Below are 16,266 nucleotides of genomic sequence, written 5' to 3'. Positions count from 1 at the left end.
ATCAAATGAAATACAGCACAAAAATTGCAGTTACGATTTAAAATTCCACAATAAATCGTTATAAATTCCTACACATGACGGAAATGAATTTTTCCCAAAGTAAAAATACAATGATAAGGATAAAAGGTAAACACCCTCGAGGCTGGAAACGAAACAGACGTTGATAACCTTAAATTATTAACCTAAACGCGGCACTTATCCTTAAAACTTTTATGTGACAGAAACCACGACAGAAACAGCATAGAAGAAAACGACTTCTGTCGCGAAAGAGAATGTTGCTGCGCTCGAATATCGCGATGGTGCTGGAGAAGCATCCATATAACTGGGAGATCTCGGGTTCACCGATATCACTTCCACGATCATTCTTTGCCCGCTTCTGCAGTGATCCGGGTCGGCGCTCACAATGTAAAGTGGGCCAGATCGATCCAGATTGATCAAGGTGTGGCCATCATTGAAGACCGAAATTGGACGAGTTGAGTTGCAGTGATAGTATCCCCACTTGTCCACAATCTGGACGGTATTGCTCTTGTACTCGAAACCTGTATTCAAGAAATGAAATGATACATTTTCTGTAATTATTTAAATGCAAATATATATTCATGTATCCATCCCATATAATACAATCTCTCCCCTTCATGCATACCTGTATCCATGTTTCAAATTTGTTAATATCATACACAATGGTGGTAGCAGAAGAAACAAGTAAATGAGACCATGCATTAATTATTTACTCACACATGGAAGCTACGGCTTTCTAAACTTTTTCAACCCAAATATAATTCAGGTATTCGAGAAAGATCACACGGTCAAAAGCCAAATTTTAGAGCATATTTTTTTTATAGAATGTTGTCTCATGCTCGACAAAAATCATGGATTACCCTGTATCATACATTATTGTTCACTTTGCAGAGACACAATCACGAATATGAAATCATGCATGAGATGTCAACTTACGCAGTGAATCTCCGACGTGGAATCTCTTAGTTGCAGCCCATCTGGAGTACATCTCAGTTTCATTGGCGGCAGGCTGCCGCCAACCCTCATCTTCGCCCACTTTGAACTCCTCAGCTGCTGTGGCAGGAGCAGAACCGACGACATACAGAACTATCAAAACAGCGAAGAAAGTTTCCATTTTGTGGGGCTTCATTATATTATATATATTATATTATATTGTATCTGAATTCTTTGTTTAGAAGTTAAGAAAATAGGTAAAGAGAAGCGGATTTTTGATTGTATAGAGTAGTGGTAAGGAAAGGGAGGAGGGATTTTTGAAAATTCCAGAGTAACCGCCGGAGGAGTGGTTGATCGTGGCGGTTGACGGAAAGTTAGTGGTCTGGGTCGGGTCCTTTTTGCCATTGGGCCACAGATTGGATTGGACTAAGCCAGGCCCATATCACCAACCATAATAATATGTTCTTATAAAAATCATAAGTCATATTTAAACAATTATAATTTCCCAAAAACCAAAACTAACGTGATCATTCAACATTATTTTTAATATATATTTTAACTATGTTTAATTTTACTTTTAAAATTGATTACCAAACACATTTTCGAATATAAATCCTTTTTGGGCAAAAATAGACATAAGTTAATCATATTTAAACTCATTATAATCACAAATTTTATACATAAATCTTTGAAAAAATTAGAGGCAATAATCACATGAATTTATTGTATATAATAAATTCATAAGAGATCACAACGATCGACTTGTGTTAACACATTAATATAATATTATATTTGATATTTCTTCCAAAAGATTTAATTTACTTAATTGAATTAGTCATATCACACAATAACATAAACTAAACAAAATGGATTAATAGATCACTTGCAAGTTCTGAATCCACATTGAAGATCGAAAACACGTACGAAAATAGGAGAGATTAAACTAAAAAAGAAATGAAAATTGAATGATCAGCACTTAGATAGCCATGCAACATCAAGAACAACAGAAACAGCCAGCAAGAAACAGCTTAAAAAGGTTAAGGCTATGGCCACAGCAACACGATCACAGAAATGATGCAAGGGTTTGCAGAAATTCGGAAGGGCCGAATGGCGGATCCCTGTTCGGTTCAGGTTCGTCACGCCTGATGCAGCTGATCCAGCGCTCATCATAGCATATGCAAATATCTGCGGGGATATGTACACGTTACTTTTCCCATTGGGGGAAATTACATACAGTAGAAAAAAAATTTCTTTAAATTTCATACAAATTTTTTAAAAATGTAAAAATAATTATCGACCCCCTAATCCTAAGAATCAATGAAACTTGTGTTTCAGGTCGATAGACTACCTGATCTCCAGCAAAAATGAGCCATGCATGATTCCTAGAAGGAATGATGGGCGACTTGCTCAACATTCTCCACAATTTTATGCCCGATTGGAGCAATGAATGAATTGCAACTGCCCCACATACTCCGACCAGATACCTGATTATTATTATTATTATTATTATTATTTATCAACACAAAATTTACATTACTCAACCACTCTTTTTCACCCATTTCTTGTTGCATGTCTTTCCATTTCACATCAAATACATTTCACCATATTTTTTTAAAGATTTTAAGTTTAACTTCAATAAATTCAAGACCTAGAATTATGTATGTTCCAGTTCTTTTTGTGGCTATTTATTTTGAAGGTGGATAATTTTGAATTTCAAGAAATAAATAATCGCCTCAAAGACAAAAGTGGTTCACGGGTTCTTGTTTTTATGCGCTCTGGTGTTTGGCGTTGATAAAGAGGGTCCTTTTCAGATTTTGTCGCGATTATATATTCAACCGGTTTGAGTTTAAAAAACTGAGACTTCATACAAATTTATGCGCAAGGAAAATACCAAAATTACCTCAATGAAATAATGGCCGAGTAATATGTATCATTCAAAAAATAGCATTAAGAAGCCAATATTTTAATATTACCACATGCAATTTTGTATTTATTTCGATTCGAAAGTGCCATGCATGAACCGATCGCCCAGTGCTCAAAATATTTCCCACTGGACTTTTTTTCCCCCAGATTCGATTATATAAATAAGCAAGATTGATGAAAAACACAAATTCAAAAATCTCAACTTGTTGTATCCAAAAAGTTATTAACGAATAATCCATTTTCTACAATTGAATATCAACTACAAATTACTGTTTCAGAACAAAGATAAATTATTAAACTAGAATTTCTAAGGCCATAATAAAGCAAATTTATAAAAAGAGCCGTAATAGTGAAATATTTGTCTAAATTAAAGTAATAACAGAGTAAAACATATAGATTACTCTTACAACATATATCTGGCTCGTTATATAATAAATAAAAAGAAAATGACAAAATTATCGTAAAACATGAACCAACGATGCCATGACGACGTTGAATCTCTCCCTTGTATTATGTTAATGGCAAATTTCAGATACTTTCAAATAAAAAATTATATAAAGTATTGTATTTTTAAAAGTATTTCTCGAGTGTTTCATGCCAAAGGAAATAAATATATATTGCAAGAGAAACTTACTCGAAGGAGTCGGAGAAAGACCACTTGGAGTTCACAGGGATGCCGAAGCCATAAAGCGAAATGGTGGAAGCCTGTTTCGCTGTTATCATCACTGACATGGCTGTCACGCTAGTGAAGATACAGACCAATCGGATCAAGACATGCATTACATCAGCTGTCCGGTACCCATCCACCTTCGGGCCGCCGTTCTTTTCTGGGACCCGCGGCCCACCCTCCGCCACCGCCTTGGTTTCCGGCAGCTGAATTACCAGATCCGGACCATTTTTCGACCCGTTTGTCATCATCTCTAGCCTTATATTTTTTCTCTCTTTTGGTTTGAACGCAAAATGACCCGTGGTGTGTGAAGGAAGGAAGGGTTATGGTACTGGTACATTTCCGGCTTGAGTTTGGATTTAAACATAAAGAGGGACACGTGGCAAGTATATGTCTTATCGAATTTGTTCTTATTTTACATTAGTCTAACTACGTGTTTGTAAAATATTTTTTATAATTTATTTAATTTATATTTTATCGTCAATCTTTATTTCTCGATTTTAATTTTAATTTTTGATGTTGGATCCGCAACTTTTATTTTTTTGTGTGCATGGAGTAAACTTTTGAGCTAACAAAATAACAGATAAATCACGTTAGTCAAGTAAATTATACTGAGCAAACTTTTTATGATAAACTTGTTCCAAAAAAATTGATAAGAGAAATGAATTTCTAACAATGAAGAAAATATTCACCTACTCTAGCTCAAACAACAACTTTGTTAACACATGTGAACATGGTGTCCCGTGATCACTGACCTTACTTTCACGCGGACGTGTATTACTTATTTGGACCTGCGAGGCTTAATTTGTTCTTACACATCCACTTAATTTCCACCGATCAGAGTGAGATCATATTCATATATATAATTAATTAACAATTTTGGTATAATCACACGTAGTCGAGCGCAGCTTTTATATATACTAGTCACTTTGCACACGCGGTGTGTGTAGAAAGTCTTTTTTGTCATTATCGATGGACTAAAGTGAAATTTGACAAATTATCGAGAAGCTAAAGTGATGTTTGAATTATTGAAATTAAAAAAAAAGTAAAAAAAATGTTTGTTAAATTTTTTTAAAAAACAAAACAAAAATGTAATATCTATACTATATAAGGGCAAAATTGGGAAAAAAATTTGGTGTCCACTTTTGTCTCTATTAGGGGCATCCTTAATATATAGTATAGATAATTGGTAAAAAAAGACACTATGGTTTTCGACCAATGTAAAATTTGATTAATTTTCATAGAAAACGAAGATATCATTTTTATCTAAAATATTTAATTTTAAGATGTTAATAATGTTCCTTAACTCAATAAAAAATTCCATTTATGTATCCAAATCACGTATTCTATTTGAAAATAACAAAAGAATCAATTAAATTATACATATGATAGATATGTACATTTATAGCAGATATGAATTGCAGTTGGAATTTAACCAAAAATTGAAGTTAGTTTACTTGGGCCGAGCCCAGACAAGACTGGTGGGTTTATTAGTAGATACTGAGTTAAGACCATAAAATTCACACTAATCCGACAAAGGTCCGACTTTGGCCATATCCAACTCATACGCCAGAACAGCTATAGGCCCAGATGTGACATTCGGATATTCAAGTTCGATTCTTCGTTTAACAGAACATCAGTACCGACACTAATGGCGTATTATTTATCAAACCGCAAGAGTGTCTTCTCTTCATGTTAATCAAATGTCAGAAATCAGCGGAGCTTTTGAAAAATACACTTTTAAAATACATTTTTATTAACATAAAATACTATATAAATATAATAATAATAATAATAATAATAATAATAATAATAATAAATATGTAAATATGGAGGATTTGAAAGAGACTCATCCAATTGAGAGGTGACAGGCAAATGACCTAGCTGGACAGGCATGGGGCACAGTCTACCATGGTGCATGCACATCAAATAACTGCATGTGCTCCTCTTCCCCAATCCACGAGTGCACATGCAATGCACTTGGAATTATGCACATTCATTGTGTTTGGTCAAAGTCATATCCTAATTCCTAACCAGTAGGAGTTATGTTGGCTATCTAGGGATGTTGGAGTGCGCTACAGAGAGATGTATGTTTAAAATATATATATGGATGTTGGAGTGCGCTACAGAGAGATGTATGTTTAAAATATATATATATATATATATATATGTTTTAAATAAACTATAATATAATATTGACATTAAATTTTTTTAATACCATATAATGTTCCTCAGTCTATTGTGATAAAATTCTGTGTGATTGGCAGGGTTCGGTGGCTTACATTAAAAATATCATGTCTTGAGAATTAATTCCAAAAAATCCTTCGAACCAAAAAAATATATATCTTTTCATCATTCTTCGATGTTTGAAGCATTTAATTCTAATCGCATATTCACGTGGTACAGCATACGATCTGATATATATTTGATTCCCTAAATTATGTGTGTGACTATATTTTAAATCTGGTCTTGTTGAGAAGTCCAGTATTCGCTGCAATTAATCCATGTTAAATTAATATCTTTAACACGATATTTCGCCGGTTTATAAAATATATCAAACTAGAAAATTATATACACGTATTTATTATAATATTAATATTATAGAATTTGATATTTAAACTCAATTTATAAATAAATTTGATATATTTTTTACACAAGTGAAATGCACAGATAACACAAAATAAAACGTAAATATTACCAATCTACTGATTGATTAAATGGAACACGATTAGAGATTCCGTGTTCCCATGCGCTTAGATCAAGTGCCCTGTATCTGGGCCGTCGACGCTATTACGATGACGAATCAACCATTCATCACAACCGTCGGATAGGTTGTCTCCTGATTGCTGGTGCTGAATCTGTGTTTGTATTCGGAGCTCCAAAACTTTCCGGTGTGAATTCGAATGCTTGGAGGAAAGAAAGGTCGGGCTGGCGGCGGGTCGATATTCGGGTACGAGGCGACCAGACTTGAATCTGACTCCACATGCATTACACAAAGTTTTTGGGCCCAATGGGCCTGTTCTCCACTGCGGGGTCTTCTCCGACGCGCAGTGGAGGCATTTTTTGCCAGTGGGTTCCCTTATCCTCAACGGCGCCGTTTTGGGTCTTGAATGTGGCGAGAGATGGAGGAGGCGGGTGGACCAGCCGCAGGGGACGGCTCGCGAGCGTTTGCTACGTGCTTTGGCGGGGATTATGACCTCGGTGGGGAAAATTGGAGGCGAGTTCTGAGTGGAATTGGCGGAGGAAGAACCGTCGGCGGGGGAGCTTTTCTCGGCGACGGCGGCGCTAGGGATGAACAGGTGGAGATCGTCGGTTGAGTATGATTCCTCCACGAAATTTGAAAGCCATTCCAGCTCGGCTAAATCCTCATACTGTGTTGAGCAAGATTTACGATACGGAATCAGATGTACTTACTGGGTAATCTCATTTTCATACTCAGAAGACTTCAATCACACTACGCACACTCTAAAACTATTGAACTTAGTGTCGGCAAAAATGAAAATGAAAGTTAAAACGCAGGCAAAACGAATAGAGACTGTGCACTTACTGGTACACACAGTTCATTTTCAGAGAACTGAGACTCGTTAAATCTAACGCCGCCGGAAAGCAATGAGTTACAGCTGTCAACCGCGGTAATGCTGGAGGTGTTACCGGAATTGACCGTCAAACTGACGTCGGCAAACGCGTTGGTCATGGTTTCCTTCTCCTTTGGAAAATCCAGCATATCATCATGATCCACCCTGAAATTAACACCATTATCATAGTTGAACTTAGTGACTGTTTTCGCCGAAGAGAATTCTGTGTAATCTTTGAAAAAATGCCCCATGATATGAATGGGATTTTTCAAAATTTGCTGCTTTTAATTTCTCCTCTTTTTGAAGTGGAAGAAAAAAGGTGGTGTGGAAAGCTTCGGAAAGATGGGTTGGCTCAAATCAGAGGTAGAAATGTCACGTAAATGCCGCAAATTATCTTTTAAAATCACATTCCCCCATGCACAAGCATGTTCGTTTCTACATTTCATATTAAACAAATATATATATATGCACACACACACACACATATAGCGTTATCGGCATACATGGTGATAATCATCTTATCGACACCGACAAAATGTTAACATGAATCTCTTGGAATAGTTAATGCAGCAACTTTTTCAACGCTTGTTTTTCGTGTTTTCAATGACCGAGCCAGAAACATGGCCCGAATTAGGATTTTAAACTATAGAATCTTTTAATAATTTAAATTGATCTATCCGAGCTAATATCATATTATTCTAAAATTATACAAAATTTATATATAAATTTTTTTAAAAAAATATTAGACCATCCAGACTAAAATTCAGATACATGAGCATGTGGCTCCGGCCTGCGTGTCTCGAGTAAGCCGTTGCAAACGCCCGTGCATGCACCACTGGCGGAGCCAGCATAGGCCCAGTGTGGACCGATGCCTACACTGGGCCAATTTTATATATATCTAAATTTTTAATTTTTATGTGCTATTATTATATGCTTAGTTGTCTGTACTGATCAAATTTTCTCAAATTTTAGACTCGATTTTTTACATGTTATTAGTATCCAAGTATACACTTTATAGCCTTCTGTATGTGTTTTCTCTTCTCGAGTTACGAACGTCATATACTTTGATTAACAATCATTCCAATTCATTTTAATTACTATTTCATCTTTCATAATCTCTAAAAAATCCAAAATGTTACCAAATTTTAGGTTCGTTTTTTCATTCAATATTTGTCGATCATTCAATTGTTTTATAATTTTATGCTTTTTCAAATCGATAATGAACTCATGCTTATTTTTCCGACGTATATTTTATATTTTATATCATATTTTATTTTGATTTCGGATTTTGTACATGCTAGTTGTTCGTCATTTTTCTGACGTTTTCCCATCAATTATCAATGTTACTGGCTGTGCGTAACTTGTGTTCAAACTTTATGACACATTATTTTTAGTTATCAATTAATCATTGCTTTTTTTTGCTTTGTTGCCTACACTGAACCAATATCCTGGCTCCGCCCCTGGCATGCACCTTTGTCATTTTGGATAACATTTAAATTAAAAAGTAGGGTGTAGGAATAAATTTTTGAAGTGTAAATAAGAATAATCATATATTATCAAATAAATGAATTCCATATCATATATTGACAAATCAAAAATTAAAAGGGAAAATATGAGTCTTTGAATGGCCACTGCGAAAAAAAAGAGTCTTTAAACTGGAGGAGAGTAGGGCTGATATTAAAATCGTGGGCCTGGGATTCCATTAAACTAGCACAATAATATAACAAAATGGGCTGGTCGGTCCGTCACAAATAAGAATACAGACTGAAGCAATCAGATAAAGGCCCCCCCGGTGGAGGTTTTGTTCTAAATGTACCGTTAAAACAAATAAACAATACCCTATCTGAAATTTTCATTCCCCGTTGTTTTGTAAGGGAGAAGAAGAACAAAATTGATGTTTATTGTGAGATTGAACTTTCTATCGAAATCTGTGGGGTTTAAAGTTTCTCAAGATAATAAGTTGGAAATCATTATTAGTATAGTTAAGGACTGATTAATCATTTTTTTAAGTATAAATATCATTCATAATGCCCAAATACTTTTCTAGCATGTTAGATTCTAGCAATTAGGTTTACTTTATAAATTTTTTTTTTTAAAAAAAAACAAGAAAACAACCAAATATTGCTTTTAGTAAATGTAGAAATGGAGATTAATTGCTATAAGATTTGAAAATGAAGATTTTCAAGATTTGAAGTAATCATTTTGAATTTAATGAGTTCCACATTTCCAGCTAAAAAATAAAATAATGATGTGATGGGAAAGCAGGTGAGGTGGGAGAGTAGATTGTGTTCCACAATAAATATTTGTTATCATTACATTCTCCTAAATACATTAATTACAAAACCATAAATTCTCCTTGGTTTGGTCGAAGTTTCCCAATTCTCGGTAACAACCTCTTCACAATTTAAAAACCATCATATTAGAGACCGTTTTGCAAAGATTAGCCTAACAAAACTTGGATTATCGGGGTTATTATATTTTTAGTAGGTCTCTTGTTACATAGTCTTAGGATATTTATTCGTGAGACGAATCAATTCTGTTCATATTTATAATAAAAAACTAATTTTTTATCGTATTTCACTCAAATAAAATATCCGTCGTGAGACTGTTGCATGTGAATTTTATATTAAAAAATATCCCTTCCATTACATATATCTTTTCAAATGAATATAAATTTTATAACTGAGATGATTTCATTGCTCCAAATCCTTCAACTTTAATGCTCTAAATCTGGAATTCAAGTTGACGAAACCACAGGACAGCGGAGACTGCCTTGGCGAACTTCGAAGCGAGACTCCATTAGTCAATGCTGATGTCGTGCAACTATTAACTGTAATCATGCCCATCTAATATATACACAAGATAAAAGGCGTGTAAATTTATTTTTTTTTATGATAAAGAAAATTTATAGTAGTTGTTTTTCAGTAAACACTAGCTCAAATTTTGGATTAATAAAATAGTTTACAAATCAAGTTGGTTAATTAAAACACAATGAACAAATATTGTGTAACATGCTCGTCTAATAAAATATCGATAAAAAATCAAATTCGTGATTGGTCATATTATTCACAAACTTGGGCATTCTTGAAGGTCGTTTAACCATTTTTTTTTTATATAATAATTATTTCAAAATTTTATGTTCATATTAAAAAAACAAATAATTTTAATTTTATTTATTTATTTCAACTACTTTTGAAAAAAAATAAGTCTATTGTGAGACGGTCTCATGAATCTTTATCTGTAAGACGAATCAACCATACTGATATTCACAATAAATAAAAGTAATAATCTTAGCAAAAAAAGTAATAATTTTTCATTGATGACCTAAATAAGATATTTGTCTCACAAAATACGACCTGTGAAACTGGCTCGCACAAGTTTTTGTCCATTTTGAAAATAATATTATTTAAAAAATTTCATGTTAATGTTTTATTCATTTTACTATTACTTAAATTCTACAATTATAATTATATAGTTTGGAATTCCGAGTTTACTTTTCGCTGATCCGATCGTGTATTTTCTAAATATGCTTTATCATCTTGAATATTAATGTTTTTAAATATATCTTTTTAGGGTTTATATAAAGTAAAGACAATTTTCTGAACAAAAATGTACTTAAAATAGGATACACGAAATATTAAATGTTAGAAAAGCAATAATTTTTTTCTGAACAAAAATGCACTTACAGTAGGGATTGATTACATCTTACATATAAGGACACTATCCCTATGATAGAATCAATGACTCAAATTTAGCCACACATACATGAGGTCCACTTATTTTTTTAAAATCATATATACATGTGAATCTTGTCCATGTCCCACATGTAGCATCGAAGCGACCTAAAATAGGATACACGAAATAATATTAAATGTTGGAAAAACGATAATATTTTTTGTAAAAATATTTAATAGTAATTAATAGAAACGAGAAGGCGCATGCAGGAGTCTCATGATGAGGTCCTGTCCAAATGCTATTCCCTACAATCTTGATTTCCCGACGAATCTTGATTCCCTTCTCGTTCTACGTCATTCGACTCATTCCCCTCAAAATCTCACTATTTTCGTATCAAAAGTATTTTTTTCCCATAGGGGATCAAAGTTTAATAAACTATTTGTAACAGGAATATAATTGTTTCTAAATCTGAATAGTCTCGAAGGAAAAATAAGCAGGCCAGTGAAAATAGGGACCACCGGACCAGCATTACGATTCGTGGTCCGAACACAAAGCATAATATATTTTCCTTTTCCTCAATCTCTTTACCAACAGGCAGCAACTTTTCCAGATTATGTTTACATCACCCAAGGTCCATTTTCACCAGGTTTTATGCATGTAAGTATATGTGTGATGTATACACACATATTTCTTTATGTGTAGTCATATAAATGCCTGTTGAAATTTGAGAAACAATGGAAAAGAAACAAAGCATGCGAGAATGAAATCTCATTTTCTGGAAAATAGTTCTCGTAAGTAAGTTTACACAAGTGGGTTCCTATTTATATGTACCCAAGACTAACAACTAACTAATAAGCTAAAACATGCTTTTATGGTTTCAACACTCCCCCTCAAGCTTGGAATAGATGAATCATTCCAAGCTTGAATAATAAATAGTTATGCTGATTTTTTCCCAATGCCTTGGTAAAAATATCTGCTGGTTGTTCTTGTTTTCCAACATATGAAGTGCGAATGACATTATCTTTCAACTTCTCCCTAACCAGATGACAATCTATCTCAATATGCTTCGTTCGTTCATGATATAAAGGATTGACCGCTATGTGTAATGCAGCCATGTTATCACAATGCAAAGTTGCTGGTCCATCCAAGCACACCCCCATATATGCCAAGAGTCCAGTAATCCACACCACCTCACACGTAGTGTTTGTCATAGCACGATATTCCGCTTCGGCTGAAGATCTCGATACAGTTCCCTGCTTCTTAGTTTTCCATGAAATTATAGACTCCCCAAGTTTTATGCAATATCCTGTGACTGATCTTCTACTCATGGGGCAAGAAGCCCAGTCTGAATCACAAAACGCAGACAAGGTAAATGTACTCTGTGCATATAGGAGAATTCCACTTCCTGCTGTTCCTTTCAAATATTTCAAAACACGAAGAGCTGCCTCCATGTGTGAAGCTTTCGGAACTTGCATAAATTGGCTTAAAACCTGTACAGAATATCATATATCCGGGCGTGTAATTGTGAGGTATAGAAGTGTTCCAATTAATTTCTATACACACTCGGATCATCAAGAAGTGGATCATTCATTTCCTGCTTTTCAGCCGTATCATCATACTCTTTTGTTGTTAATTTCAGATTTTGTTCCATTGCAGTATCAAAAACTTTTGCTCCAGATATCCCTGCCTCTGAAATCAATTCCAGTGTATACTTTCTTTGGTTTAAACATATCCCACGTTTGGAACGAGCAACTTCAATTCCCAAAAAATATTTCAAGGATCCCAAGTCTTTGATCTTGATAACAGTGTGCAAATATTCTTTGACTTTTGATATGGAATCTTCATGATTTCCTGTTATCACAATATCATCCACATATACCAAAAAAACTGTGATAAAATCATGTTCCTTCTTTACAAAGAGAGAATGATCATGTTTAGATTGATTAAACCCTGCTTGTTTCATGATATAAGCAAATTTTAAGTTTCATTGCCTTGATGCTTGTTTTAACCCATATAAGGACTTAACCAAACGACACACCATGTTCCTAAACTCCCCCTTGCGGTTAAGGCCCTTGGGTAAACACATATATATCTCTTCATCAAGATCACCTTGTAAAAAGGCATTAGTGACATCCATTTGATGTAAATTCCAGCCATGAATTGCAGCTAGACTTAACAAACAACGGACTGTGACAATCTTAGCCACCAGAGAAAAAGTATCGAGGTAATCAACGCCGTAGAGTTGAGTGTATCCCTTGGCTACAAGGCGAGCCTTAAATCTGTTTACACTACCATCGGCATTATACTTGATTTTGTAAACCCATTTATTACCAATTGGCGACTTCCCACTTGGCAAATCCACAATATCCCAGGTATGGTTTGCCTTTAACGCAGACAACTCTAAATCCATCGCATCTCTCCAACGTGGATCAGTCACTGCCTCTTGGTAAGTAGCTGGTTCTTTGAGGAAGGAAATACCAGCGAGAAAGGCTTGATAAGGATAGGATAGTTTGGAGTAGTTAAGGAAGTTACTGATTGGATGAAGCGATTTAGAGTTGTGAGTAGTGGTGGAACAAACATAATCGTGAGTCCAAATGGGTGGTTTGTAAGAACGAGAGGATTTTCTAATGGGTTGAGAGGAAGATGAAGAAGAGGGAAAATTCAAGATATGTGGTTCAGCTGAGACTGAAACAGTAGGTACCAGGGGCTGTGATGGGTAATCATCAAAAGAACCAGAGGATTCATCCAGAGGGAACATATGCAGCTGTGAAGAAGAGTTGGTGAAAGGAAACAAGGATTCCGTAAACACTACATCTCGAGCAACAAAAAAACGTTTAGTCAAAAGATTTTGAAGCTTATAGCCCTTTTGTGTGTGAGAATAACCTAGGAAAAGACAAGGATCAGCCCTGGCAGCAAATTTATCAGCTCTAGGAAGATTGCTTGCATAGCAAAGACATCCAAACACCTTAAAATGTGTGTACGAAGGCGATTTATGGTATAGCATTTCAAATGGGGTTTTATTCAACAATAAAGGAGTTGGCAAACGGTTGATAAGATAGACGGCTGTAAGGACACAATCTCCCCAATATTTATGTGGAAGAGATGCTTGAAACTTCAAACAACGAGCAACCTCAAGAATATGTCTATGTTTTCTTTCTACAATGCCATTTTGTTGAGGAGTATATGGACAAGAACTTTGGTGAATTATCCCAAAAGAGGCAAGGAAATCAGTACATTCTTTTTGGAAAAATTCTGTACCATTGTCACTACGGATCTTTTTGATGACAGTAGAAAATTGGTTATGGATCAAGTGAATATAATTTTGGAGTGTAGAAGGGGACATCAAGCCTTGAGTGCAACAAATACACCCAAGTGGCTCTAGTATAGTCATCAACTATGGTCAAAAAATACATTTCACCATTATATGTTGGGGTATTGAAGGGTCCCCAAACATCCACATGGACCAACTGGAAAGCAAAACTGGAAGAGGAAGAACGCTTAGAAGGAAATGACAGACGTGTTTGCTTAGATTGGGGACAAACATGACAATGCTGTAAATTAGAAGCATTTTGTAAAAAAGGAATCATTTGCATTCGCACTTGAGAAATATGGCCAAGACGTTGATGCCAAAGACTACCACAATCAGTACTGTTATTCTTATGATTGAAAGCAGAAAACAAAGTCTTACAAGAATGGGAAATAACAGAACTAGAAAACTGACTCTCCTTATTGTTTCGGTGCTCGAGTTTGAAGCTGGAGAGATATAATCGATACAGCCCATTCTTTTCTCTACCAATCCCCAATATTGTCCCATCCAACAGGTCCTGAAATACACAGAAATGAGGATAAAATGTGACACAAGAGTGATGGTATTGTGCGAATTTCGAAATGGACAGCAAATTGAAATTGAAGTCCGGGACGAACAAGACATTGTGCAGAGTTATGGAATTTGTGAGTGGTACCGAACCAATGTTCGTGAATTTGGTTGTCTTACCATTTGGCAATTGAAATGATCCAGTCAAGGAAGCAATAAAATTAGACTTAAACTGCATTACAGACTTACCAACCATATGATCATTCGCTCCGGAATCAAGTATCCATTCAACTTGTGATAAATTCGAAGAAAGTGAATGAGTATCTGCCATATTAGCTACTGGTACACTTGATTCTTGATTTATGTGATCCTTTTCAAGCATCCTCAGAGTGGCAGCATACTGTTCAGGAGAAAAAAATTGTGCACCAGAGGAATGTTTCTTCTCAGTTTCATCAACCTCAGCCTCATGATGCGCTGCCACATTGTTGGCATTGCTCAATGTCCTGCCTCTATCACCACTCTTGTCATTCCAATCCCTCTGATTCCTCTGATTTTTGGTATTCGAGCCTTTGAACAAGCGATGGCTGAGGAGGATATCCAACTAATTTTATAGCAGTATGCCTTAATGTGTCCAGGCATATTGCAGTGATCACATTTAATATTTGTCTTCTTGCGATCTTGAGTAGGAAAAGAATGCAGACGAGGAAATCTCAGGTGGAGCAAAACCTGTACTTAAAACATTCTGAGTAGACTCCTCTTGAGAAATAATAGCAAAAGCCTGGCCAACACTAGGTAAAGGACTTGTCATTAAAAGCTGACTACGAATAGCAGCATAGCTATCGTTTAACCCCAATAAGAACTGAAGTAATTTTTGCAGTTGATCAATTTCAGCATATTTCTTCGCCGAATCACATGAACATATCGGTAAAATCACCAACGACGCAAACTCATCCCACAACTGTTTGAGCTTCGAGTAATACACAGAAATTGAACTACTTCCTTGAACAAGTTTTTCGATTTCACGATGCAATGCAAATATTCTAGATCCATTCACCCTATCAAATCTCTCCCTCAGATCTTCCCAATTAGTATAAGCATCAGTGGAATAAACAATACCTGCAAAGATCTCTTTGGAAACCGCATTCATGATCCACGAGAGAACAATCGCGTTGCATCTCTCCCATTGCATCAACTGACCAGATTCATTCTCAGGTCTTTTGCAACTTCCATCGACAAATACCAGCTTGTTTTTAGCTCGCAATGCTATGATAATTGCTCGACTCCATATTCCGTAGTTCTCTGTTCCAATTAGGTGCTCCGTAATCAGATGAACTCCCGTAGTATCGGAAGGGGAAATGTAGAGTGGATCAAACACATCAATTGTGGTTGTCGAAGAATTTACAGACGTCATTGCAGAGAAATCGAATCAAAATTGTGATCAATCGAGAAAAAAAACTCAATTATCAACACTTGAGCCTAGCTCTGATACCATGTTGAAATTTGAGAAACAATGGAAAAGTAACAGAGCATGCGAGAATGAAATCTCATTTTCTGAAATATAGTTCTTGTAAGTAAATTTACACAAGTGAGTTTTTATTTATATGTACCCAAGACCAACAACTAACTAATAAGCTAAAATACGCTTTTATGCTTTCAATAAA

General features: G+C 35.2%; 3 protein-coding genes across 3 annotated transcripts; all 3 read right to left on the bottom strand.

Annotated features, from left to right (window-relative positions):
• Positions 1–48: 48 nt before the first annotated feature.
• Positions 49–1,288, bottom strand: LOC142556060 (early nodulin-like protein 7). Its single transcript, XM_075667280.1, has 2 exons — positions 955–1,288; positions 49–539 (listed from the first exon to the last, which is right to left on the bottom strand). The coding sequence occupies exons 1-2, from the start codon at positions 1,145–1,147 to the stop codon at positions 211–213; spliced, it is 522 nt and encodes a 173-aa protein (XP_075523395.1). The 5' UTR covers positions 1,148–1,288; the 3' UTR covers positions 49–210.
• A 502-nt stretch (positions 1,289–1,790) lies between these two features.
• Positions 1,791–3,917, bottom strand: LOC142556738 (CASP-like protein 3A1). Its single transcript, XM_075668218.1, has 3 exons — positions 3,509–3,917; positions 2,300–2,435; positions 1,791–2,136 (listed from the first exon to the last, which is right to left on the bottom strand). The coding sequence occupies exons 1-3, from the start codon at positions 3,790–3,792 to the stop codon at positions 1,921–1,923; spliced, it is 636 nt and encodes a 211-aa protein (XP_075524333.1). The 5' UTR covers positions 3,793–3,917; the 3' UTR covers positions 1,791–1,920.
• Positions 3,918–6,190: 2,273 nt separating this feature from the next.
• Positions 6,191–7,562, bottom strand: LOC142556737 (GATA transcription factor 12-like). Its single transcript, XM_075668217.1, has 2 exons — positions 7,089–7,562; positions 6,191–6,912 (listed from the first exon to the last, which is right to left on the bottom strand). Exons 1-2 carry the CDS (start codon positions 7,365–7,367, stop codon positions 6,295–6,297), a joined length of 897 nt encoding a protein of 298 aa, XP_075524332.1. The 5' UTR covers positions 7,368–7,562; the 3' UTR covers positions 6,191–6,294.
• Between the last annotated feature and the right edge of the window lie 8,704 nt (positions 7,563–16,266).

This window comes from Primulina tabacum, chromosome 9, assembly GCF_025594145.1.
Source record: "Primulina tabacum isolate GXHZ01 chromosome 9, ASM2559414v2, whole genome shotgun sequence".
In the NCBI taxonomy this organism is placed as follows: domain Eukaryota; kingdom Viridiplantae; phylum Streptophyta; class Magnoliopsida; order Lamiales; family Gesneriaceae; genus Primulina; species Primulina tabacum.
Note: the sequence above shows the minus strand (reverse complement) of the source record. Positions and strands in the feature narration are given on the sequence as shown.